This window comes from Centroberyx affinis, unplaced genomic scaffold, assembly GCF_046629955.1.
Source record: "Centroberyx affinis isolate AG114_WGS23_722 - 3 ecotype Tasmania unplaced genomic scaffold, CSIRO-AGI_Caff_v1 ptg000010l_1, whole genome shotgun sequence".
NCBI lineage: Eukaryota > Metazoa > Chordata > Actinopteri > Beryciformes > Berycidae > Centroberyx > Centroberyx affinis.
The window spans coordinates 66093-92464 of record NW_027278726.1 but is presented as its reverse complement, the minus strand read 5'-3'; the positions used below and the strand labels follow the sequence as shown (position 1 = coordinate 92464).

Genomic DNA, 26372 nt, shown 5'->3' with positions numbered 1-26372 from the left:
CATCATATCCATCATATCAGAGGTGGAAGACACTGACTGGACCAAATCCGATAATATCGGCCCCGTATATTGGTCTAACCCCAGAGGAGACCAGAGCAGGGAGGGAGGTAGCGGTTGCTGTGCCTGGGGGACGGAAGGTGAAGGAAGGGTCAAGGAGGATTAGGTTTGACTGGGTCGGGAGTCGGGGAATCTGGCTGATGAGTGAATGGGAACTGATGAGTTAGTGAGTGGCGAAAGAGAAGGCGACAGAATGGGGTTGACGGTGAGAGAGCGGCAGGGCCTACAGCTGTAGCCGGGGTTACGGGGTGCAAACCGAGGAGGAAACAGGCTACATATCTGTACGGCATGGGAACGGGAATTCGAAATGCCATATCCGAGATCTTAAATGAATCCGATGGCTCGTAGCCGCTTCCCCATAACGGCTTGAGGAGCAGATGATGATCGCTGTTTATGATGGGGTCATATCGCTTGTGCAGATAGAGCGATCAGCCAGGCGGCCTGAGTGATAGCAGCCAGGCCTGTGGTCTGATCCACACTGCGAGGGGAATCTGAAAAATGCTGGAACACCCTCCAAATCCTCTCAGCGCTCAATCCCTTTACAGACACCCGCTATGTAGGCTAGCCATTCTACATTTTTGTTGCTCCATGGAATTTCGAAATTTTGGCTCAGCAAAACCTCCCAGCTAATTGTGACTGTGTGTGTGTGTGTGTGTGTGTGTGTGTGTGCGTGAGAGAGAGAGAAGAAGCATGAGATCTGGTCTGCGGCGGGTTTGTGCAACTGCGGAATTATATTTCTCCTGCACAAAAGTATCATTTGTGAAAAGTAGCACACAATCAGTCCTTCACTCGCCGCTCCTGACCACTGAACTAGGAGACAGCTTTTTTATTATTATTCTTACTCCGGTGGCCTGTTGTCCTGCCTCCGATAATGAAATTCCTGCCTCATGAATGGGAATCTGAGACCGTCACCCAGTCAGCAGGAAAAGCCCAGAGGAGGTTAAAGCAACAGTGGAGCCCAGGCAGCTGCTTCCTTCATGGCTGGAGACCAGCTGAGGAGCACCTTGCCTTCCACTCTCCGCGGGCCCGAGGAGATACACTTACACTGTGTGGAGGGTCTCACACGGTTTTCCCTCATGGTCGCCTCTGGGAAAGTCCATGGGGAGGCGCTGGGATGCTAATTTACTTTGTCATGCAGTCGAACCATTAGCAGCGTGCAGTTTGGGGTACTGCTGTTTGAAAGGAGTTCATGCTAGCTTTTGACATATATGGGTTTTTGAAGGCCGATAATGATAGCAGTATGTTTGGATTGAAGCTGCCGATAGCGGATATTTTGTGCCGATTATCAATAGCTTTAAATTTGACCATTTTCATACCAACAAATTCCAAACAATTCCAAGTATTCAGTGGTTTCCTCCTAATTTTGCTGTTGTTGGAATGGAAAAGCCTCTAAAACAGCATTTAGACCATGGGACACTGAAACTCTCCACTGAAACCCAGGCTACTACTACAACTAATAAAACATATTCATGCTTACTTTTATGGAATCCAATCAGAATCAATTCCCATAGACAACCAGTGTAGTACTGATCAATTCTACAATACATTTGTAATCAATCAAACTGCATCATATCCGTCGCATCAGAGGTGGACGAAATTGACTGGACCAGATCCCATTTATAACAAAAGGTCAATATCGGCCCGATATACCAGCAAACTGATATCAGTCTAACCCTACTTCATACATTACCTGGAACACTTTGCTCCAAATGCGTGAGATGGGAGTCTTCTGTTCCTGCTTCTGCCTGCTGCTACTCACATTAAAGAGAGGGGAGGGATTGTTGGAGGATCAGAGCTGTGATCCAGCATCTGATAATTTCCTGTAAGAGCCTGGTAAGAGAGCGGAGGGTGTAAGAGCTTGGGTTTCTTAACGTGGGGATCGGGATACAAAAAATGGGTCACGGACCAACAGCTGCTGGGTCCCTGTAACGGCGACAGCGCTGGCAGCGAGTTTTAAAGAGCCCGGCTTGCAGGGGGAATTTTGCACTTGGAGTGACACTCTGGTTGACCTGCACAAGATTAGAACTTATCAGATTCAGCAAATTGTTTATGTTTGGATTGGTTGTCTTTTTGCTATCATGAGGTATCAATCAGTCGTCATTTATACTTGGCCCAGTTAAGGAAACATAATACTAGGGATATAGTGGTGGGTTAGGGCTTACCCATCCTTTTTGTTTGTGGAATAGTGTTAACCCACATTTTTTGACATAATTTCATAGCACACATCATAGTAAGTAGTATCACACTGATGCAGGCTATATAAAGATAGGGTCTTCTAGGGAGAAAAAAAACATAAATCAATGTTTCTTTCTGTAAATATAATTGATTTTGTTTATTTCAGTGGTGGTTTGCCTTCTGGAAGTCAAAGTTAACCTTTTTTATGCAGCACTACATCACTGATGATACAACTGGACCTTTACTGAATCATGTTGCTCATGTGGCGTCTGGGTCCCTCATGTGAAGATCTATAAACATTCTACCCCCCCATACCCCCCCAAACACACACACACACACACACACACACACACACACACCCGTCTCTCCACAGTCATTATGCATCAGCTCTTAAAGGGGAGTAATTACCTCAGGCCTGGGCAGCAGCAGCAGCAGCAGTCCAGTTATTGTATGAGGCAATGTTCTCCCTCAAACTGCTGAGCAGGCAGAGTCATTGTTCCCCCCGCGGTGCTGGTGTGTTCGTTTCACAGTTCAAAGCCCTGTGTTATTTGTCTCTGTGTGACTCAAACACATCCTCTTTCCTTTCTTATTACATGCTTTTGCCCCCACAAACATAGAGGAGCTCTCTTATCCCTGCCGTGGGAGTCTCATTTTTCAGCCTGGGTGGGATATGCATTATGCAGAGTTTATGGAACAACAAACCCCCGGCTATCCTTTCTCAGAGCTGTCACCTCCGGGCAGGATTTTTGTGTCGGGGCATGTTATTGTGCGTTCGCTTGAATCAGTTGCCCGGTCGCCCTCATTTGACTTTGGGGAAATATCACCGCGCGTTCACATTGCCAAGTCACCAGGGGTCGGTTCGTTTCCAGTGGAGCTGAGCGACCGGGGAGACGCAGCCGATATGCAGGCGGTCAACAAGCTCGTCGGCCAAGAAAAGTTGGCCACAGCTGAACTTTTCACGGTCAGCGGCCGCCGACAGCCAATCAGATTTGTGTGCCTCCTTGTTTCCCTACTGATATGATTTTGTGTCATGGACAATAGTTCTACCTGGCAAGTGCAAAATGGGCGAGAAGTTGATCCCAGCCACTTTTAATTGAAAGACTACAGGAATAAACGTTTTAAAAGTGATGCTGAAGACAGGTTGCATCCATCGTTGGGGTCGATGATAAGCTTTGATGTAATTTTATTGAGTTTTTTCTGTTTTTTTTTTTTATTAGTGCTCCCTAATTAGTGCTTACTGGCAGTGTTAACTCATCAAAACTTATGGAAGGCAATGCCAAAGCAGCAAAAGTACATGATTTGCCTGTTCAGAACTTTGTAGCTGCAGATCACTCCATAGATGCAATCAGAGCTTCTCACACCAACCATAATCAGTCAGAATAGAACGACCCGTCGACCAAGTTGCTCACAGTGTGAACGCACAGTCAGAGAGACACAAGGCTTTTATACAGTACATACACAACAATGCATGGATTATTCTGGCCGTTTGGCTTCCAATGCCCTGGGGCCCCCTTGGATCTTGGGTGGGAGTCAGCGTCTTGGGTGAGTCCATAACGCAGTGTTGCGGGGAGCCCTCGCTCTTGTGCTGCATTGTCGCAGGCCTATCAGAGGCTTCCCCGAGAACAAAACATCTATCAGTCACATTTTTACACTCCAAGACACAAGCTAAACAGACACCAGATGGACCGAACAATGCTGAGCCCATTCCAACCAATGGAGAGGTGGCTGCTGAGAGCTATTCAAGTAAGCAGTCCCAGATTGATGCCGGAGCCCCGGCTAGTTAAATACAAGGTGGAATGTTAAGACCTCTTAACAGTCCCAACAAGCCGACTTAACGTCAATAGTCATAATGATGATGATGATGAAGATAAAGGATTAGATTGATGTGCTGGTGGGCCTAATTCAGAGTGAGCTAGGTGTTCCAGGCAAGAGGTCACCGTGGTAACCAAAGAAGCATTGATTTGCTGAGTCAGTAAGGATCATTTAGCTCTGGCAAAGCTGTCAGATTGTTATATAATACATTACTGAGCTTTTTAGTAGTGTTATTGCTAATTGGCCTCAGCTAACCAGCTAACCACCCATTTCTGATGACAACTGGAGATATACAACAATTGCCTGCTTGCGGTCCTCTAACTCTTGTTGTCATGGCTATTTGGTCGTGCTGTGCTCCCCATTCTTACGTAACTGGTGGTTTTCGTTGCAATGCAAAACATTAGGGTTCTGTGGGAGTCTGCAACACCAAAAAACCACAGAGCCAGTCCCTGCTAGGTTCCCATACTGCTAGGTTCCCATAACACTGGTCAGAGTCGAGAGAGACCATTAAGGAACGGTTAGACCCCCCATCCCCCCTCTTCAGTTTTAGCTCTCACTCCTTCCAGAGTGGTGGCATTTTGGAGAGATCAGGAGTTTGTTAGTGGAGAAAAAGGGCCAAGATCCCCCAGTAGGCTGGTGTGTATGACGTACAACTAGACGCGAGCCAAGCCAGGAGAGATGGAAACAGACTTGTAGTGTAAACACATCTTCATCAGCTGCTCCAAGCCTTCAGGCCTTATCTGGGCTGATCTGCAGACGGAGGCTGTTTATCAGGCACAGCTCTTTGTCAGGCTGGGCTACCTTCTATTGCTCAGATCACATTTGCTCACGTGATATATTTGGCTTTAATGGGTTTATAATATCATTATGTATTATATAACATACAGGGTTAGACTGATATATCGGTGTGCCCATATATGGGACCAAAATTGTCCTTTTATTACAAATGGGATCTGGTCCAGTCAGTGCAATCAGCCACCTCTGATATGATGGATATGATACAGTTTGATTGATTACATATTTACTGTAGCATTAATCAATACTACACTGGTTGTGGGAGGACCTGAACTGATTCTAATGCAACATTTTGATCAGCTTCCATGAATTGATTGCATGAATATGTTCATTGTTATTATTATTAGTGTCCTGGGTTTCAGTTGAGAGTTTTCGTGTCCCATGGTCTAAATGCTGTTTCAGTGGCTTTTCCACCCTAACAAGAATACAATTCTGAGGGTGTATGAAAATTAAAATTTAGAGATTGAATATCGGCACAAATTATGTATGTATATCACTTGGATCTTTTCATCCCAATCCATTCCTCTGTATTTGACTGCTCACTGTGTAGATATGCACACAATTGATCAGCCTGTCTCATCTCAAGGTTTCATTTCCGACCATTGCATCATTTTTAGGTGAAGGACCGTTCTAGGTGAGTCAATCGTATCTAACCTTGGTCTGCCTGTCTGCCCCTCTGCCTGTCTGTCTGTTTGTGGTAGGGAAGAAGAAGGAGAAGAGGTCAAAAGCGGCTGAGGAGGGTCGGGGGAAGAGAAACGCCATCCGTCTGAACGAGGCGTACACCGTGGAGACGGTGGTGGTGGCCGACTCCGACATGGTGCAGTACCACGGCGCCGAGGCGGCACAGAGGTTCCTGCTGACCGTCATGAACATGGTAAGACGTCGCGCTCATGTACTAAAGCATGCGGTCTCTGAAACCAACTCTCCGGCTCACCTGCCAAGCGCTGGTCAAATTAAAAAAGTCACCTGCCAAGAATAACTTTCACCTGCCAAAATAATTAATAAACATTTTTCATAGCAACACGCCAGTGCTATTTTGCGTATAGAATCAGGTAGTGTGTGAAACGTTCTGTAAAGAGGCAAGAGAAGATTTACAGTTTTAATTTAGAACTTGCTCACTCACTTATACAATGGATCTATTTTGTGTTTGGCCATGTGTCACCACATGGGAATAACATTAAGTTTCAACTAACATTAGGCTAGTTAACCATCCAGGCAGTGGGGAAACAGGAGTGTAAATGCTAAAGCTTTGTCAAAGGGGGTACAGCAGAGGGGAAACCACTCACAGCTTGGCCAGATAGACTCGAGGCACAGTAAGCCCATGGATCTGATTTATACAATATCAGAAATTATGACTAGATGAAGTCATTTGTGTGTGTGTGTGTGTGTGTGTGAGAGAGAGAGAGAGAGAGAGGAGTACCGAGTGCTTTATTAAGTAGATCAGACGGTATAAGCATCGATTCAACTATCACTCAATTTACCGCCATGCTGCCCAGTGTTGGCCTCTTATAAAGCAATTACAGGAACAAGTGCATCAATTGCTTTTATTCAGGCATTACATTAGCTTGGGTACAGGTAGGTCAGGCCTAATAAAACAGAATAGCCTTTAGCCTGCATAGCAAAAGCTCCTCTTCTAAACAATAACAGCTTTGCCTATGTGAACTTCACATACAGCAGCATTTCAGCATTTTCACACTCCGGGAGATATTTCTTCCTTTTTATGTGTGCTAAAGTGCATGTTGTTAAAGCACTGATATCAGGATGAGTGCTTGGGAGCTTGATCGGCATCAATCCTGATCCAGATACTGTGGGTGCACCGCAGTGCTAGTGAGTTCGCTGTTCCCTGATGTCTTCTGTGTATCTACCTTAAAATCCAAAAGGTCGTGCTGCTTTTGATAGAGCGCTCCAGCACCGCTCTTGGCCGCCGCGTGTTTTCTGCTTGGCGATGGAGACGAGCCAGTACCACATCCCTGTTTTCTCACCCAGCAGCCCCTCATTACAGCCGCCCTAACCAGCCAACTGAATAAACCTACTCAATGCTCAGAGGAACAACACAGAAGAGCCGTCCAACTCTGGCTTTGGGCACCGGAGGCCAGAGCAGGGAGAGAGCGGAGAGAAATGTCCGACGAGAAGCTGGGCAGGGTGAAAGGAACGGCACAAAGGCGGTTTGAGTGGGAGAAATAGCTCTGATCACACCTATTTTGGTACAGACAGCGAGGCGTTTCTGCGACTGTGACCTGGTATGCTGGGAGCAGTTTTGCAGGGCAGCGAGATAATCCACTTTGTCTTTTTTTTTCAGTCAGACACAGTTTCTATTTATTCTCCTTTTGTAGTCGTTTTGGAAGATGCCCATTTGAGTGTACTTGGCTTGGCTGGTTATGTGACACTGTGTGTGTGTGTGTGTGTGCGGTTGCATGTGTTTGTGTATGTGTGTGTGTGTGTGTGTGTGTGTGTGTGTGTGTGTGTGTGTGTGTGTGTGTGTGTGTGCCTGACTTTCCATGGCTTATTCTGCCTCCAGGCTCAACTGTTGCCGTCTTGATGGCATTACCACACCAGATTACCAGCTTTCCTGAGACAGAGGCAGAGATCTAGAGGGAGAAATCTGTGTAAAACAAGCGCTATGAATTGAAGGCTTATATGCTATACTTCACAGACATGCACTGAAAATCACATTGTTGCCTTGGCTTGTATTTCGTTTAGACAAATGGGTATCATCAGAAAAAAATGTATTCTAAAAGTTTCACCTGATCCTTCTCTGCTCTCTCCTTTTGTCTTTTCTCCTGGTTGTTAACGTATGGAAATAACACTGAAGCCTTTGCTCCCGCTCCTGCAGGTCTACAACATGTTCCACCACCAGAGTCTGGGAGTCAGGATCAACATTCGCGTCACCAAGCTGGTGTTGCTTCACAGTCGCCCAGTAAGCCCGACCTTTGACTCTCTTTGACCCCTCTTTAACTCTCTGACGACCCAGACAACCTGACTGTCAGCAGATGCTGGCCCCACCCTGTGTGTGTGTGTGTGTGTGTGTGTGTGTGTGTGTGTGTGAGTGTGTGGAAGGTCACACCCCTCCGGAAAGAGATTTTTTTTTTCTTTGAAAAACTGCTTTTAAATACTTTCCTGAGGGCTTTCCTGGGAAGAATTATGACTTTTTAAGGATTATCTTAGAAACACCATTCCTTAATCATGACATAAAGAAAATGGCAGCCCAGCCACAGAAAACCAAATTATGGGATTGGAGACATTTTTTTCACTTTCAATTTGATGAACAGACTGATATGATACAGATAATGATATGTCTGATACCAGATATATAGAGATATATATTAGCACTGTCAGTACTGGACTGCCAGTATGTGGCAGATGAGAAGTATTAAATTATATTGATTTGAATCTGCAAGAGGGTGTGTCACCATCTACATACATTTTGAACCTATAGTGTTTTACTGAGTGGAATTTAAAACATTTGAGAAAGTATTAGTATTAGTATTATTAGTATTTTCAGCATGTCTAGTGAGAAAAAAGGCATAATGGGGCTGTAAAGGTCAGGTTTTGTCTCTGAAGCTCTGGCCACACCCAAACCATTCATACCCAGGACTCCTTGGTCACTTTCACCACTCCCATCCTCTCTGTTGGATTATTTTTAACAGCCACCTACAACATGGAGGGACACATGGATGATTTTTTTTTTTTTTTTTTACCAATCTCCAGAAATGTGGTGTATTTCTTCTAACAAATAGGAGTTATTGATGCCAATATAATTATGTGAATGTAATTATAATGGAGAAATAGCGTGACAAAGCGCCAGGAGAGGATGAGGCTGAATTGTCCCGTGTTAATCCTGTAGGACAAGCTGAAGGTGGGCCATCATGGGGAAAGGTCTCTGGAGAGCTTCTGTCATTGGCAGTATCAGGAGTTTGGGGGCGCCCGGTACCTCGGCACCAACCATGTGCCTGGAGGCAGGGACGACATCCCGCCTGTGGACACCGCTGTGCTGGTCACCAGGTATGTAGCATCCCTCTCTGAAACACCCACACTGGTACATCCAAAGACAAGTACAGACTCTCTACAGTCCGGTGTGGCAATGACAGTGTATTAAAATGACATAGTTTATAGCATATTCCATACATACATGGAAGCACTGCTGATACACCAATGTGATTTATTATAAAACACCCTCATCATAAAATGCCTCAGAATGTGTTGTCTTACCATCATCATAAAGACATTTGGCTTTATACATCACCATATATGGCTTTATGGCAACAGTCCATACAAACTGATAGATAAAGAACCCAGAAGTTTGTTCTCGCATTGCATGACGTTATGGGAATTTGTAGGGGAGAAAGAGATTGTGCTTCGACATTAGATATCTTCATGAGGAGTGCTGGACCCCGAAAAAAAACCACACAATTTCCATAGGAGATCCCCAAAAAAAGCAGTCAAGACACACAGTGGAGGCTGGTGTGCACAGAACTGTTCAGCCAGCAAACCTGTTCACACCAAGTCCAAAGTTCCCGAAATTTGTTTCCGCAGCTAGTATACCTTGACCTTAAAGTCCCCAGTCCTTGCTCATGACTTGGTGGAGTCTTATGTCTAATCAACCCCCCCCCTCCCCTTGTCCCACTCCCCTTCCCAGTCATTCCTCAGTCTGTCAGCGCGGCCGGTTTGTTCTCAATCCTCCTCCTTCACTCCCAACAAGGCAGCGTCTGGCACAACATGACACATTCCTAATTTAGGATTAGCTATTATTACCTGCTGTAACTCCGGGGAGGGGGAGGAGGGGGAGGGGGGGGCGCAAAAAAGGAATCCTTTTGTTTAAATGAGTACTCATGTCGCCTGTCAGATCCTATCCTGTCTCCTCCAGCCCCGCGGGGGGGGAGGAGGGGTGGGAGGTGAGGAGGGCATGTACAGAGGGGGCTTTTGTTCTTGAGGTGGTTTGTTATAAACCTGATCTACCGCCCCCCCCTCCCCCGCCTCCACCCCCCCCTCACCTCCACCTCCACCCCCCACCCCCCCACGCCGCTGTCATAAGGCTTCCTCTGTGGAGACGGGGGAGCGTTCGGGATCAACATCTGTTGGAAGGGGAGGAGAGGGATGATGCCAGCAGCAGTCAGGATGAGAGTGAGGCGACATGGAGGCAAATTAAAGCATGTCACGGCACTCTCGGGTTTCCTCGCCCGCTCGACAGGCCGCGCGCGTGTGTGTGTGTGTGTGTGTGTGTGTGTGTGTGTGTGTGTGTGTGTGTGTGTGTGTGTGTGTGTGTGTGTGTGTGTGTGTGTGTGTGTGTGTGTGTGTGTTACTGTACTGTACCGTACTGCAGCGAGCGAAAAGCTGATGTGGATGACATGTCTGCTACGCGTCTCTAACAGCTTATTAGCAGCCTCTTAGGAGGAGATAGCAGGATATTTGATACCGGCCTCTGGATGATTTCATGGCTCTTTATATAGAATGTGTAGATACAAGACCATCAGTGCCATTGTGTAGAGGGGAAAAATTGCAGGTTTGGATGTTTTTCTTTTTAGGATCAGACATGTTAGACATCTGTAGTCTATGAAGTCAGGTTTATTGTTGTTAAGCAACAGCCTGCTTCATATTCACACAGTCACACATCCACACTGGGAGTTGCCCAGTACAACCACAGTCATCTGCTGTCTGGGAAGAGTGTTACTCATTCGCTTCCCCAGCTGGTCCGGAGAACCATCAACCTTTCATTTACAAGCCTGCTTCCCTAACCTTTAGGCTACTGCTGCCCGTGTTAGTGTTTCACATGATCTTTTCCAGCTTCATCATAATCTCATCTCAAAGTGTAGGCCTACAGTTTTTACAGTGGATGAATGCAGAGTTGTTGAGTACTGTATATACAGAGTTTATGCTAATAATGTCGGGACAGTAGGGAATGGACAGCACTGCAGTAGAGACCAAGTTTCATGTTCAAGTTTCAATTTTATTTTTAAACTTTAAACTTTCAGTAGAAGTTTAAACAACATTGATAGAACTGATCTCCTCTACACAAGTCTCTGGCTCCCCCCCCCCCCCCCCCCCCCCCCCCGTCCCCTTGAGTTATGGTGGCCTGTAACTGACACAAACAATGAAGTCATAGTTTCATAACATAGACAAGTAAGCTAGGTAAATAGAGCAGAGATCCAACAGAAACATCTAGTGAAGAGGTGTAATATCAAGTATGGTATTGATCAACAACCCTATCAAGCCCCCATAGATATATTATGGTCATTGTGTGCTTTGGGACAGTAAAAATTTCACATATTGCTCCTTTAAAGTACCTTTTACAACATGGACTCATGGAAAGGAGTAGAGTAAGACGAAGTAAGAGCACTTAATCCAGGTGGTTGAGGAGGTGCAGGTGGGTGGGGATAAGATAAACTGTTGAGATTGGTCTTGAGTCCTTGGTTGAAAATGGAGACTGTTTCAGATCCCCTAATGTGGTTTGGCAAGCTGCTGCAGGAGCTCTGTAGGAGAAAGACCTGCCACCCACTGACTTTTTCCAGATAGTGGAGAGACTTAAAAGTCTGGCCCTGCTGGAGCGTAGGGAAAGGGTGCCGGGATTGAATAAGAAACCCAAATAGGCTGTGGTCCATGTAATGCCTTGTAGGACTTTGAAATCAACCCTATACTTACACTTATTTTTTATACCAGAGGACAGGAGTGAAATGCTCTCACCCTCCTAGTCCCACTAAGAACCCAGCAACAGAGTGTGGTATAAATTGTAGATTACTAACCAAGGAGTTTGGATAGGAGTGCATTGCAATAGTGTAACCTGGATGTAACAAAAGCATAGACTAGTTTCTCAGCGTCCTGTTAATGATAAGAAGCTTCTTGTCTTAGCCAGTGTTGGGTGGTAACCTGTTACTCCAGCACCCTAAAATTCATTTTCATCAGAATCAGTCATCATCCTCACACTAAACTAACTTAAATGAGAAACGGTATAAAGGTTGACTCTCTCAGGCTGGAAGTATTCCCACTACTTTGATAAAATCAAAGTAGTGGGATGACAAGAACATTGAATATCAACAGGGTTTGGTTTCCTGGTCATTCGCAGGAGAGGAAACTGACTTGATTTTTGAAGGCAAGAGAAGATGTAATCTGTAATGGAAAAGTGATGAAAGAGTAGCAACGAATTACTGCTCCCAGCAAGTAATGAGTAAAGAAATATAATTACTTTTGAAATGCGTAAGTAGTAACTCATCTTTTTTTTTTTTTTGAGTAAGGAGCTCAACATTGATCTTAGTTGCATCGCGGAGATGGAAGAGGGCCGCTTTGGACATGTTTTTGGTATGGGTGTCATTCTAATCCGCTAGCATTGCTAACTCACTATCTTACTTAATCTATTCTTACTGTTATTTAATTATTAATTCTTATAGTTTTACAGTCTGTTAACAACAGAGACAGATTTGTAAAAGTCAACATGGGTAATATCATGACAGGCAAAAAATTGTCTACAAATCTGTGGTGGATTAGTGTGTACCTCTCAGTGGTTTTTCCTACTTAGCCTCGCCTCTCCATGTGCATCTGTTCTACTGTATTCATAATTTGTTCCTTCACCTGTTTTCTGCTTCAGTCTTTTCTTTCTCTCAACCCATCTCATCTCTCTTTTACCAGTCTTTCCTTTCTCTCTCTCTCTCTCTCTCTCCTTCCCTTCATCTCCCCTCTGCTGTGCATTTTCCATGTGCAGCTGCAGCTCTGTATGTCTATCTGTCCCCACCTCCGTCCAAATGTGTGTCAGATCCACTTAATGTAGCTCCCAGATCCAGCCGATCAGGCGCTGCAGTCTGGGGAAACCAGCCGGCTTTGCTGCCTTCCTGTCTGCCTGCCCTTCACCACCCATTAGGCAAGAGGGAGAGAGTTTAGTCACACAACTCAGCCGAGTCCAGCTGTGCTGCAGTGTCCAAGAGTTCACAGTGGCCTGGTTGGAGATCTGACTTCAATCAGTGGTGTGGCTGACTGCTCCCTGCACATGTTATGAAGGTCTCATTTTGATCAGCATTTCTGTTCCATAGACTATTTTGGGCCCTATGATTTCCATCATGCGAAAACATTGACGGCATCGTGGAAAGTTTAAAAAACAGAAACATAAATGCGGAATGTCCTGGAGATGTAAGATTTGGGGAAAATTGCTTCAAAAATAGTTAAGTGTGGTGTGTGGAGCATTTTAACATCAACAAATCAGTACCGCGTAAATTTTGAGACGTTAATTACTGTAAACAAACAAGACTAATTGGCCTCTATTTTATTTTGTGTGCCATGAGTCGGATTCAACTGGAAATCTGTTGGGTTGCTTTACGGCACAAAGGGAGATTCCTTTACAACACAGGACAGGAAGAGAGCGCTGTTCTTATATGACAGTACATGCATGTAATGATGCTTTAGTGTGAGTGAGTGCACTGAAGCCCCTGGTTAATCCCCCTCTAACCTGGACTGCCTACCACAGCTGTGTGTCAAAGGAAGCCCTCTTAACCTCCATGGAGCTCCTTGACTACTGAGGGCAACTTTCCCAAAGGTTGCTGAGGTGGAAACTCCCTTCATCTTCCTCCCAGTCAGCTCCTTCAGCGGAGAAAGTTCCTTCAGCAAACACAAGACTGTCCTGACAGATGAGAGAGTCACTGACAGGAAAAGACCAACAGACTCATCAGCATGTAGTCTCCCAGACATGGAGCAAGAACTGATCACCAAGCCGCAAAACGCCCACGTTTCGAATATGAAAGGCCCTGAAAACTTATTTCAGTCCTACAATAATAATAATAATAACCTTTATTTGTATAGCACCTTTCATAGACAACATGCAGCTCAAAGTACTTTACATCAATAGAAGGCAGATAAAAGACGGCAGATAGAAGGCAGATAAAAGACAGATAAAAAGATTAAATCCATATAAAAGAACAAACAAAATGCACTGCATTAAAAGAAACAAATCAAGTAAAATAGAAAGATAAAAGAACACAACAAATACTCCCACTTTTAGAATCACATTGTGAGTGAACCCATATGTTTTCTTTCCCCCTGTCCTTCCTGATTCTACTCTTGATCTGATATTTACATCAGATCTCACTGCCCAAGGCAGACGAGAATCATAGATTCTCCTCTTGGTCAAAAACCTCACCATCCACAGATGGATGAGAATCATACAGTACAGGGTAAAGCTCTGTCCCCCCCACATATAGTGTTCACTCATGCAAGGAAGCATTACCCGGACAAGACAAATGAAAATTCGTACTTGCCCGTGTCAGCTCTGTTGGGATCCAGAACAGAAACAGTTAAAATGAAGGCTATTTAAAAGCTAAGCTGAAAAGATGAGTTTTTAGCAGTCGTTTGAAAATGCTTACAGATCCCGCCTCTCTAATATTCTTTGGCAGGGTGTTCCACAGTTTAGGAGCATAGTTAGAAAAGGCTGCATCCCCAATCTTCTTTTGAGAGGGGTTTTGTACTAACAAACCAGCAGTAGAAGCACTTCATTTTATAATGTGACTGTTAAGGAAGCACTACTATTGAAATTAACTTTATTATTGCTTTAGAGTGTTTCACACACACTTTTTGATAGCAGAAAATGGGTATTATATTAAAAAATCTCATAATTAGGCAAAATGAAAGCAAAAAGTCCAAATCCACTAAAACAAAATTGGGCAAAACAGAATGGGATTTGAGAGTAAATAAAATGGCCCAAGTATTGCAAGTTGAAGTACTCACTGTAACGCACATCAGTGTTCGTACCTGAACCTGAACCTGGCTGAAAATGCTGATGCAGCAAGCTGCTGTTCTCCTCGCCGGCCCTCCTCAGCTGTTACTCATCGTTGGGGCTTCACCTGCAGCGGGGCTGAGTGTAATGACAGTAATGACAGTAATCACAGGGTCAGTGATGTGCCGCTGCTGAACAGACTGGCTGCTTGCAGCAGGGATTACTGGAGGAAACACAGCAGATGCATTTAGTGCAGAGTGAGGCTGCAGTTTGTGGTGGAAGAGGCATCAGATGAACAGCTACATCAAGGCCAGATGGAGAATCCTGTGTGTGTGTGTGTGTGTGTGTGTGTGTGTGTGTGTGTGTGTGTGTGTGTGTGTGTGAGAGAGAGAGAGAGGGAGAGAGAGAGAGTGTGGAAGGTCATGCCCCTCTCCGGAAAGAGATCTTGTGAAAAATGGCTTTTGAATACTCGTTCTTAGGGACTTATTAATTATGAATAGAGTTATGAATTAGAATTAGAAAGTGGTAGACCTGCCACAGAACAAACTAATGATGGGATTGGAGACATTTTTTCACTTTCATATTGATTGACAGATCTATTGACAGCACTGGAAAATATATGGTAGCTGATTTCAAGCAGCATTTCAAATTCACAAGAAAGTCTGTTTCCATTTGCTTGCATTATAAAATGATACAGTGTTTTATCACTGAAATCTGTTGAAATCTGTATTTTCAGTGTGTGTGTGTGTGTGTTCCTGTGTGTGTCGGCCCGGGCTCGTAACACTGGCGTTCAAAGGCAGCTCATATTTGAACCCACTGCGACCTTCCAGGCGGGTTGTTACCAGTGTTTGCTAACCAGGGCAGTCTGACGGAGGGATGCTCTTTAAATAGAGCTTCCTCAATAACCATTCTTTTACGCTGTGGCTGGAGTCTTTGCATCCTCTCGAGAAGGCAAACAGCGCCGTCTCACCATGTCCTCTTAATGGAGATCTAAACCTCACAACAGGCTCTCACTTCTCTTCATTGGGGCAATTGCTCCTCTGTCCCGCAAATGAGATTGGAACTTGCTGCGAGTCAGACGGAGGCCCGGAGGCTTCATTCATCTGGTGACAGACGTAAACGTATAGCGGGGGTTAGGGTTCGACTGGTACGGCTGTTTTGAGGGCCGATAGTGTTTGTATAGAAGCTGCTGCTGGCTGATGTTTTCTGCCGATGTTCAATATCTTTAAATTTGACCATATTCATGCCAAAAAGTGACAAAGATTTTGAAGTATTTAGTGTTTCCCCAGAATATGTTTCTTGTCAGGGTGGAAAAGCTTCTGAAACTGCATTTACACCATGACATTTAATCTCTGCATTGACTAAAACCAACAACGACAATAACAACAATAATAATAATAATAATAATATATCCATGCATATTTGTGTGGAATCCAATCAAAATGTCACAGCATCAGACCGAGACATCTTTGGGTTCCCATCACTGTTCATGTGTTTGGCTGAGGTCACACTGTAGTCCAAAGTAAATTTTATGTGAACAAAGTTCATTAAACCTTTGTATTTTCTATTATAATTATTTAATTCTATTGTCACTTTTAATTACAAATTAGCTTCAGTTTTGAGACTCTTTTTCTCTCTTCATTTGAGATTGAGTTGAGGTATGTCGTTATTTTTATTTCATATGAGCTAGTTTTGGATGAAGAAATATATTCATATATTCAGAAATATATTTAGTTTGTTTTCATGCGGCTACATTTTTATTTTCATTTCAGTTTTGCAAAGTGTCTGTCATGCCGGAGCTTAGTCTTGCATATAATTTCAGTTTAGCGTTATAACCTTGGTGTTAACTAGTGAACTAGTCTTTTTAGCACTACTGAGTGTCATAATAACTGCAGTATGTGTTATCTGACTTCTACCCCGTCTGCATCTCCTCCACAAACACCCTATGGCTGTGGTATGCTGTATGTGTGGGACGTGATTAAGACTTGAATGCTGATGCCACACACAAATGCACATGTGCCTTCACACACACACACACACACACACACACACACACACACACACTAAACCGATGTATTGGGCCGATATATTAGAAATCAGATATCAGCCAGTCGGTGTCATCAACCTCTGATATGATGGAGGTTCCTCTCTGATCACAGCCTGTCAATATGTTTTCATTATTATTTCATATCAAATGTCTGACCAGAAAAATCATTCCTGAGTTTTAGTGTCCCATGATGGTCTAAATGCTTTTCCACCCTGACAAGAATAAAATTCTGGGGGAAACACAGACTACTTGTAATTTTTGGGGCATGAAAATGGTCAAATTTGAAGATATTGAACGTCAATGCAGAATATTGGCCGCTTCAGTCCAAAAATATTGGTATTCGGCTTCGAAATCCCACATCACTCGAACACACACACACACACACACACACACAAACACACACACACACACACACACACAGAGAGACACCCCGGGTCTTGCTGTGGTCTGGTTCCCAGATGCCGACGTGCAGCTGTTCACACCTAGCCGAGCGCTGCGACACGTCGGTGGGAAACTCTCCTCCTCCGCTGTTGTCGCTGCGGTGCTATCACACCCAGCGCTGACCCGGGTCGCCAATATCTACTGGGGGAAACTACTGCAGGAGCCGCTGACACAACACACACACACACACACACACACACACATACACACATGCACGGTCTCCACTTGGGGCTCTGTAGTGTAGCGTGAAAAGAAAGCATATCAAATAGTGGGTTGACAGTTTGGACAAAGAGAGGTCTGGTTTCCCATCAGGGGCCGGCGCTGGGAATGAAGGGCCTGTCTCAACTCTCTGCAGGCTCTGGACTGGGCCGCACAGGGGTTCCCATGGCAACCAGCAAAACCATGAAAACCAGTGGCAGTGTGTGTGTAAGCGCGTGTGTGTGTGTGTGTGATCTTTTGATTGATGGTTGTATCCTGTTTCTTTGTTTAAGTATATATACTGAATGTGTGTGTGGGTGATGACAAGCTGTCAGGTCTCTTTAGTAAAATGTAGCAGTGCCACTGTAGGATCTGTATGGAGACTGGCGCTTATTGAGAATAGGTTAACAGATTAGAACAGATCATAACACCTTATTCAGATAAAACATTGATTGACATGAATAAGCTTTTTTTTGTCTGTTCGCCTATTCTGAATAATGTGCTTTTATCTGTTAACCTATTCTGAAACACTGTTAAATGGTCAGTGACTAATTTGAATAAATGACTAAATAAATAAACTCATTAGATGCATTCGTTCCTGTATTTGTTTATAATAGGCCAATACTAGGCTGCATGAATGACTGTACTACTTGGATCGGCATACACATATTGGCCAATCTTCTCAATAAAGCACTCATATCCGTTTTGAAAAATTAGCGTCAATGAATGAATGAAATGTGATGAGGAAAAGACAAAGAGTTAACTTGGTCTTCTTGCTCTTTCAGGACAGATTTCTGCGTTCATAAAGACGAACCCTGTGACACTGTGGGTGAGTAGCACAATCTTCCTCTCTCTCTTTCACACACATTCTCTGTCTGTCTCTCTCTGTGTGTGTGTGAGTGTGTTAAAATAGTCTGTCTAGGGCCTCTGGTGGCCTCCAATTGAGCGACAGGTGGCACTTCACCTCCGTTGTCTTTTCAGAGCCTCTCAATTACATATCCATGACACTCAGATGCATGAGCGTGCACACACACACACACACACACACACACACACACACACACACACGCTCACACACACACACACACACACACGCTTCACATAACATGACATTTCACCCCACGGCCACTTGACAGCTCGCATCAGCTTAGAGTCGATAAGAGGGAAAATGTGAGAGGAAACACAAATCATCCCCTTTTCTTTATAAGTCAACAATAAGTAAAAGATGGTGGCATATTAGAGAAGGAGCTCGGGCCTGATCCTGATCTCGGGTGCTTCGTAACACAAAGTAACACACACGTTAAGAAACGTCAGTGTGTAGAGACACACGGTCTCATGGAGGAGCATTCCTTGTGCACTCAGCCTAGGGAATGGCATTCCCAGAATGATGCATCTGTGCTGCTCCAGTCTGCTGGGTGGCCTCCTGGGAGAGAAACCAGGACCATCACCCTCTGCCCTTTCTGGAGCCCTATAGCCTTCACTCATAGTCCAACTGCCCCAGTAACCTCTCCAATACCCTCTCTAATACCATGGCATACTGATGTATTGTTGACAGTGAGAACAATCCCAATGTAGATTTCCAAAGAGCAGACATAAAGCAGAAAGCACATGAAGTCGAGAAGGAACTTTGTCAACCTCCTGTATCGCCTCAAAGGAATACAGTGTTTTTTTTTATAAGTGTTTGGTAGGTTGTCCCGTTGGTCAACTTGTTAAGTGATGAGAACATAGACCATAGACACATAGACACCAAAATCATCCATTGTCCCTGGTGGATCACTGACTCCGGAGCTCCATGCTAACAATTTAGCATACACTATGCTGAGTGACAGTAGGCTCCATGCTAACACTTTAGCATACACTAGGCTATGTTAAGTGATAGTTGGCCACTTGCTTACATCTCAAAAGTGAACAAATGAGAACTTGAAGCAGCTCTAAAGTTAAATGGAATGTAATCTTATATGCTGTTAAGTCTGGCAGTTCTGTGCAGAAGAGCTTCTCTACCATTTCTCATCAAAGTAGTGGGAATACACCCACTCAGAGAAAGCCAACTTTTTTCTATTTCTCAGAGAAAGCCAACTTTTTTCTATTTCTCATCTAGCTCAGTGTGAGAGGACGACTACTAATTATGATGAAAATAAATTCGGGGTCGTGGGTGGGATATGGTTTATAGATAAGGCAGCTTCATTTTTATATTTAGAAGGTCAGACGATTTCTAAAGTTGATTGGTAACTGTGATTTTATTACTGAAATTGAAATAGTTCACTACACTACTGATTACTAGGAAAAGAAGTACTGTTACCCAGCAACACTGAAGAGCTCACAGGCCTCAGACACTGGAGGCCTTCACTCACTGTTACTTCAAGTGAAAATCCACCTTCAGACATGATTCACATTGGCTATTCCTGTGATCTTAGGGGATCAATACTTGAATATGAAAGAATCTCTGGCAAAGCTAGAAACCAGCGACTCTGATCTGTGATCTGGAGCCGCTCTATAATGTCACTGTAGCACTCAGAATTACAAAAAGGAAAATTTGGTGTGTAGAAGTAAAAAACATCCTAAATCACCTCTGGTGCTATCATTATGTCTAGAGAAGTCGGTCTCATTTGCTGTAGCTTTGCTTCCAGCGTATTCATCTTCTCAAATCCAGGCTCAGTTGTTCAGTTTTGTAGGAATACCGTGTGAATTCTGTTTCTGCTCTTTAAGATTACAGCTGGTTCACAGTGGGTTTTAGATTGTTAGTGTTAGGTTTTTGTAATGCTGTGGTCAAATAGTTTATGAAGGCACATAAATATAGACTATATGGATATATGAAGCTATGCAGATTACATGTAGCCTACAGTAGCATCTTAAAGGGGAATTACACTGAAAAACCCTTAATTTAGGAATTCACATGCTATTATTCTGGCCTGGAACAGGTGAATCGTAATTATGAACATTAACAACTCTATTCCCAAGACTAGACACCCCAGACCAAGACTCTTACCTGTGATGTTGTCAGGATGTGCATCCCTGAACTCCAGTGGCCAGCATACTTATACACAAGGATTTTTACATTTACATTTAATGCATTTATTTTTACTTACTTTGTGCTCCAGAGTGACTTATAGTGAGTGCAACAGTAGAACAAACTTAAAGTCCTAGATCACCAGCAATTAACCAATAGTCAGGAGGTCAAGGGTCAAAACCCCAGCATTAGACACTAGAAGTAATAAATAATGGTGTGTTCCTATAGCATGATCATATTTGATAGAAGTAGGTCTAGGGTAAACACCTAGACTCAGGTTACCCTCCTTTTTATTTGCAGAATAGAGTTTATAGCCTCTCTTTCACGCTGACGTGAATCTGTGTGACATTAATTCACAGCATATATAATCGTAACAGGGATTAAACTGATGTAAGTGATTTGAGGATAAGGGTCTTTTCAGGAAGAAGCATGAATGAATGCTTTTTCATTTTGTTTACATTGGTCGGGTTTGACTACAGGTCATAGTTTTCCCACCTTTTTATTTATCACTACATCACTGGTCATAAGTCATGTACATATTTCACTTTGGCATGACAGCCTAAACTTAAGCATCACTCAGAAAATTGATTTGCGATCTGTCTTCGCCGTGTGTTTCTCTACAAAAATCGCCGGCCTAAGTGAAGCAAATTACATTTTTCATGCACCGGTGGAAAATATTTTCTTATGATGTTGACGCTCTCCACTCAACTTTTCAACTCAAACAAATGATCTACTCTTATGCAGTCATATTCTTGGTGCTGCATGAATTGCTTTTGCCTCCGTGAACCTCGCTCGTTGCTGTATTATGTAATGCTGGAACACCTCCATCCGCAACTGTGATTTATGCCTCTGGAAGTCAAAGAATTGGCTTCACTTCCATAAAAGCCAAACCAGTTTTCTTTTCTGCTCGTTTCCCTACTTGACCACATAAACTCACAGTGGAGGATTGTTTGGGTCCAGTGTATGTCATTTACAAGAGTGATACAAATGTCTTGTTCAACAAAGTCCTTCAGAAGGAAAACATACTCTAAAATCTGAATGACAGAGACAACAAGTAAGGGTTTTACACTGAATATAGAACTGAGTCAGGTCCTGTAATATATTGACATGCATACATTGTCATATGAAACCCTTGTCATGTGAAATAGGCCTTTGAACAGCGTCCAGTAAAGCTGCTGATTTCCATAGGAGGAGGAATTCCCCTTCTGAAACTTCAGGAAGGAGGCTGAGCGCTTCCAGTCTCAGCCGGCATCTGAGGCTGAAATTAGAGTGGGCCCTCGCCACTTTTCATCTAATTTACGAGAAGAATCTCCCTGTGTGTGTGTGTGTGTGTGTGTGTGTGTGTGTGTGCGTGCTCTAGTATATTTACAAGTGTTTGAAAGAGAGTGTTGGATCTGTGAGTGCCTGTCTGGTTTCCTTTCCTTTGAAGAGGCCTCGTAGTTTCAATTGCTGCTCTGTTGCCAAGACCCGTGGTTTTAGCTTCATATCAGATCCAACAGTAGCCTGTGTGTGTGTGTGTGTGTGTGTGTGTGTGTCTGTGTGTGTGTGTGTGTGTAGCACATGCAAATGCAGTCTTAAGTGTATAAATGTGAGTTTCCTCAGTGCATTGTTCTTATTCTTAAATATTTGTAGACATCTTTGAAGAAACCTTCATAACAAAATTCTAACTTAAACTAGATAAAACAAGACCTACAGTAAGACTGCAAACATTGGAACATGAATACTGACACACTGGTCATGGAAACTGTCATGGAATAGTCATGAAATTTGATCAACAAAAATGTATAGATATCATGAATCTTGTATGTACTCAGCCTTCATACTGCACTCAAAAATAGTTTTACATGTTTCAATTTTTCAATCAAACTGGATATTAACAAATTCTAACTTAATTCTAACCCCATTCAAATGCCTTAGTTTTATTAGTAACTATATCATGAGTTTCCATCAAACTGAAATGATTTAACTATACGTTATTTGTTGACCAGCCAACAACAGTCAGACACTAAAGTCACCATCAAACCAAACAAATTTCTATTCTACTGTTTAAAAATCTTTTCTTGAAACTGTGTTCAGGAGGATAAAATCAACTTAATCCCTTTTTTTCCCCTTAATACCCGAGAGGTCAGCGTTCATGTGTTGAGTGTGTAGGTGTGTGTGGAGAGCAGATCAACAAACACACTGGTGGTATTTCCTACCTGATGCTCAGTGAACCATCTCACCTCAGCCTCATTGACCCACAGGAGTGAGGAAAGGAGTTTTTCTTCTTTTTTCCCCCCCCCTGCTAATCTGCTTCTTTGCTTCCCCTTTCTCTTCTCGGCTGCAGGTCCTGACAGGGCCGGGGAGTGTTTAGTCACACTGAGTGGCCTTTTCACTGCGGAAATATCCATCTTAACCAGCCATTTAGTGCAGTATTGAGTCTTAGAAATGTCGTTTTTCTTAAAACACGTGACCAAATCTGCCAGTGGGGTGAGATCATTTCACTTGTTTTCAATGCAGCCTGAAGAATGTTCTCGAAACAAGTGAAATATCTTGAAAAAAAGAAGTTTGCTTCATTAGTATCAACAAAATGTCACTTGATTCAAGAACATTTTTGTACCGAGGTGTTACAGTTAATTTGACAATGAGATATGGATGTTCAAAAATGCTACACAGAATACCTTTTAAGGGAAAAAGGCACAAATGAATGCTCTTCTGAACATACAGCTGATTTCTGTTGATACTTGTGGTGGTTTTCCTTTTAAAAACCACCAACTGGAGGTCTTATTAACCACCTTTTCGTTTCTGACTATCACTCATTACGACCCCACATACAAGAAATAGAGCTTTTGTACCTTAGAACCGCTCCTGACCCGAGCTGCGCGCGGCGAAAAGGTAAAAATAAGTGGTGAGTCATTCAGCATGTGTCTGATATCGTACGTACACGCTGCTGTTCTTGCCTTTATTCATCATGCACACAATGTTCTCGCCTTTCCCCCCCCCCCCCCGGTGCTTACAGCATAAGCTCCGGGAAGACTCTCTGTCCAGGAGATATCTGCTGTGTTCACACGCTGTCTGTCCACCTACAGCGGCTCCGCCTACTGAATGTCACACTGAAACTTTAATGAGACGCGGGGGAAAAAAAAAAAAAAAGAGTCATTGCCTGTAAGAGGGGGAGATGCGGCAGAGGGAAGAGATGTCCTCGTCACTTTTCTGTCCGCCCTCGCGCTGGATGCCTTGTGACATTCAGACTCAAAAGCTTTTATTGGCAAATACATAACAGCAACATGTAAGACGGAATTAGGCCTGATGAAACGGTGCTGTGAGATGAGAATTAACTCATACAGCAGGTAGGAAGGTGGTGCAAGGACATGCAGGACCTTGTATATAATGCAAAGGAGAGAGTGCAAGATATACATTTAGACAGTATGTATAAATGTCAGGTAGCCAAATGCATCGTCACTAAAAGACTTTCTTTATTCCGATGTCATTTTTTTTTTTTTTTTAAAGCTGCAATAGGCAGTTTAGCACATCGGCTGCCCCAAATGTCTGTGCGATGTAGCCATTTGAATTTTAGGACTACGATACCCAGAAATCCTGGGCGAGGTCAGTAAACTAAACCGTTCTCTGGACGGAGCTGCAGTCTTCTGAGACACTTTTGGATTTCACTCTTGAGTTTCGGTACTTCCCTGACCAGAGACCCCTTTGAAGAACCCTGCTTGGCACTGTGAGGAGACATGAGAAGTGTGGAATGAAGGGGAGGCTCTGGTCGCCAGTGAAATACCGCTGCTCATATTGTTTTTTTTCAATTACAGGGTTGGTCCGCCTGTCAAACGGTAACGCAGGTGTCCTGAGGCAAGGAGGGCAGAGACTTTCCCGTGGAGTAGAAAGGCAAAAAGGCTGGCTTGGTCTTAATTTTCGGTGTGAATGCAGACGGTGAAAGCGGGGAGCTCGCGATCCCTCTTTTTGTCTTTTTTAAGCAGGAGGTGTTGGAAAGGTTACCACAGGGATAACTGGCTCACGGAACCAAGCGTTCACAGCTGCATCGGTTTTTTTTTTGATAATTTAATTAGCGGTGCATGTCTCCCACATCTCTGGAGTCGATGCTGACTCTTGATTCTATTTGTGGAAGTCAGTCCTTTGGATTTAAATATAGGAAGCTGCATTTTAGACCACTGTGTATGTGGCACCCAAAAAGGCTCTTGTAACTCTTTTATTAGGGAATTAGCTTAAAGCAAATTCATGCAAATGAACAACTTTACACCTTTATCTTTTCATGCTCCTCCATACTGTTCTAATCCATGTTCAGCTCTGGTTGCTAACCCTAACTTTTAACCTTTTTTCTAAATAACTTTTTCATCTTTAAGTGAAAGAAATCACTACACTGTACAGGTAGCTGTAGTATACACAGGTAGTTTCTCTGACAGACCAGTGAGTGAGCACTAGACCAGTGGTTCTCAATGTGGGATCCGGGGACCACCAGGGGTCCTTGAGGGGGTTCCAGGGGGTCCCCAGCAAATTGATGAATTGTTAAACTTCAGCATTATTTCATTTACAAGAAGTTAACACAATTAGAAGTACACAAATGCAGAAGAAGGACTCTTTTGATCATAGTTTGACTGTTACCTCGCTACCTACAATACAGATAGTCATGGAATTCTGGACAAAATCATATCTAACAAAAAAACATATTCTCAGATTTAGGTCCAAGAGACAAAATCTCATCAAATGGGGATCCGTGGCTCTAATGTGGACTAAATTAGGGGTCCTTGATATGGAAAAGGTTGAGAATCACTGCACTAGACTACGCACACAATGCTCGCTCCCTTTTGAAGTAAAGGGAGAAGTCTTGACTTCATGTTGAAGCAGCTGAGAGATTGGTCAAGTGGTATACCTCTCTTCACCTCTTGTTAGCTATTTTATGTACACAGACATAAATATCATTGGTCGAAAAACCAGAATCAACAGATACCAAAAGTTTCAAGAGCCAGAGTGATTGGCTGATAGCCGACCTTGACTCTAAAGCTTGTTGGAGTTGAGGAATCGACTCTTCACCAGTCGACCCTCCACCACCACCTTTAGAGGTCTGTTACCTTGGGTTGTGTAGCTTCCTCTCCACGATATAACCCCAAAATTGGTGATTCTCTGTTATCTGTTGCTCCGGTAGAGGTGAATGGAGAATTGCGTTTTTTTCTATTTCCATTCACTGCCATTGTATCGTGGAACAGGTCTCAAAATCACACTTCTAGCATTTCAAGGATCGCAAACAAAGCAGATTCACTATATAAAAAAAAACTACTCATGCTGCTGAATTGTTAATAGGTGAATCGCTTCCTTTATGTTTATTAAACCTTTCAGTTTGTGAAGCAGGACTCATCGAGTGTTGGGTTGTTCACTTGACTGTCCAGTTAGTGCAGTGGGTCTTGTAGAAAACTGGGGCAGTAATGTTGAACAGACGCAGGGTCAGTCTTATATCTTGGCGTTCATATGACACCTTTATGACGTTTTTTCACGCTCTGGAGGGAGACCCCTTTAAAATGTGCGGAACATGTGAAGTATATAAATGCATGGCGCGGTCCGCTGTATTACATGATCATCTGATATCCATATGGAGATGTCTGGCGCACTCAGAATGCAGAGTTGCGCGCAAAAGGGGATGCCAGGTCACTTGGAAAGAGATCCTGCAGTTTGAATGAATTTGCCAGTGCTTTTTTCTGCTCTGCAGACCTGGGTCAAACAGTATTTCAGATGCAAAAAAAAGTTGGCACCGAAGGAGGTAATGCATAAGGATGAATCAGATAGGTTCAGGCAAGTTCTTAATCACTGAAAATTACATTAAATTGACTTTCAAATACTTTCCTCTGATTGTCTAAACTTTCCAGCATTGTATTGTCCTATTTGGCAATCAGGACCCATCTGGCACATACAGTAAGTAGGCTAAAACAAATCATAAGTATTGGCAAATGCCGTTTCGTCCAGGTCTGGTTTTCAGTATCAGATGTTTTCTAAGCTCACTCCTCAACAGCATGGCAGGTGTTGAGGAATTTTCTTCCATCTAGAGGAATGAGTAGAGTGGCTGCCTTGGCCTGAGCTCAGACCAGACCTGCTTCACTCCATCAGGTCACTGTAAGCACTGGGGTTTGACTGATATGGCTTTTTAAAAACTGATATTG

General features: G+C 43.5%; 1 protein-coding gene across 1 annotated transcript in view; it reads left to right on the top strand.

Annotated features, from left to right (window-relative positions):
- The window catches only part of adamts17 (ADAM metallopeptidase with thrombospondin type 1 motif, 17), a 94599-nt gene that overhangs the window by 11300 nt on the left and 56927 nt on the right, over nt 1-26372 (top strand). Inside the window, exons 4-7 of the mRNA XM_071532727.1 lie at nt 5541-5713; nt 7673-7756; nt 8684-8841; nt 17999-18042. Coding sequence (XP_071388828.1) covers nt 5541-5713; nt 7673-7756; nt 8684-8841; nt 17999-18042 — 459 coding nt within the window. The remainder of the gene's footprint in view (nt 1-5540; nt 5714-7672; nt 7757-8683; nt 8842-17998; nt 18043-26372) is intronic.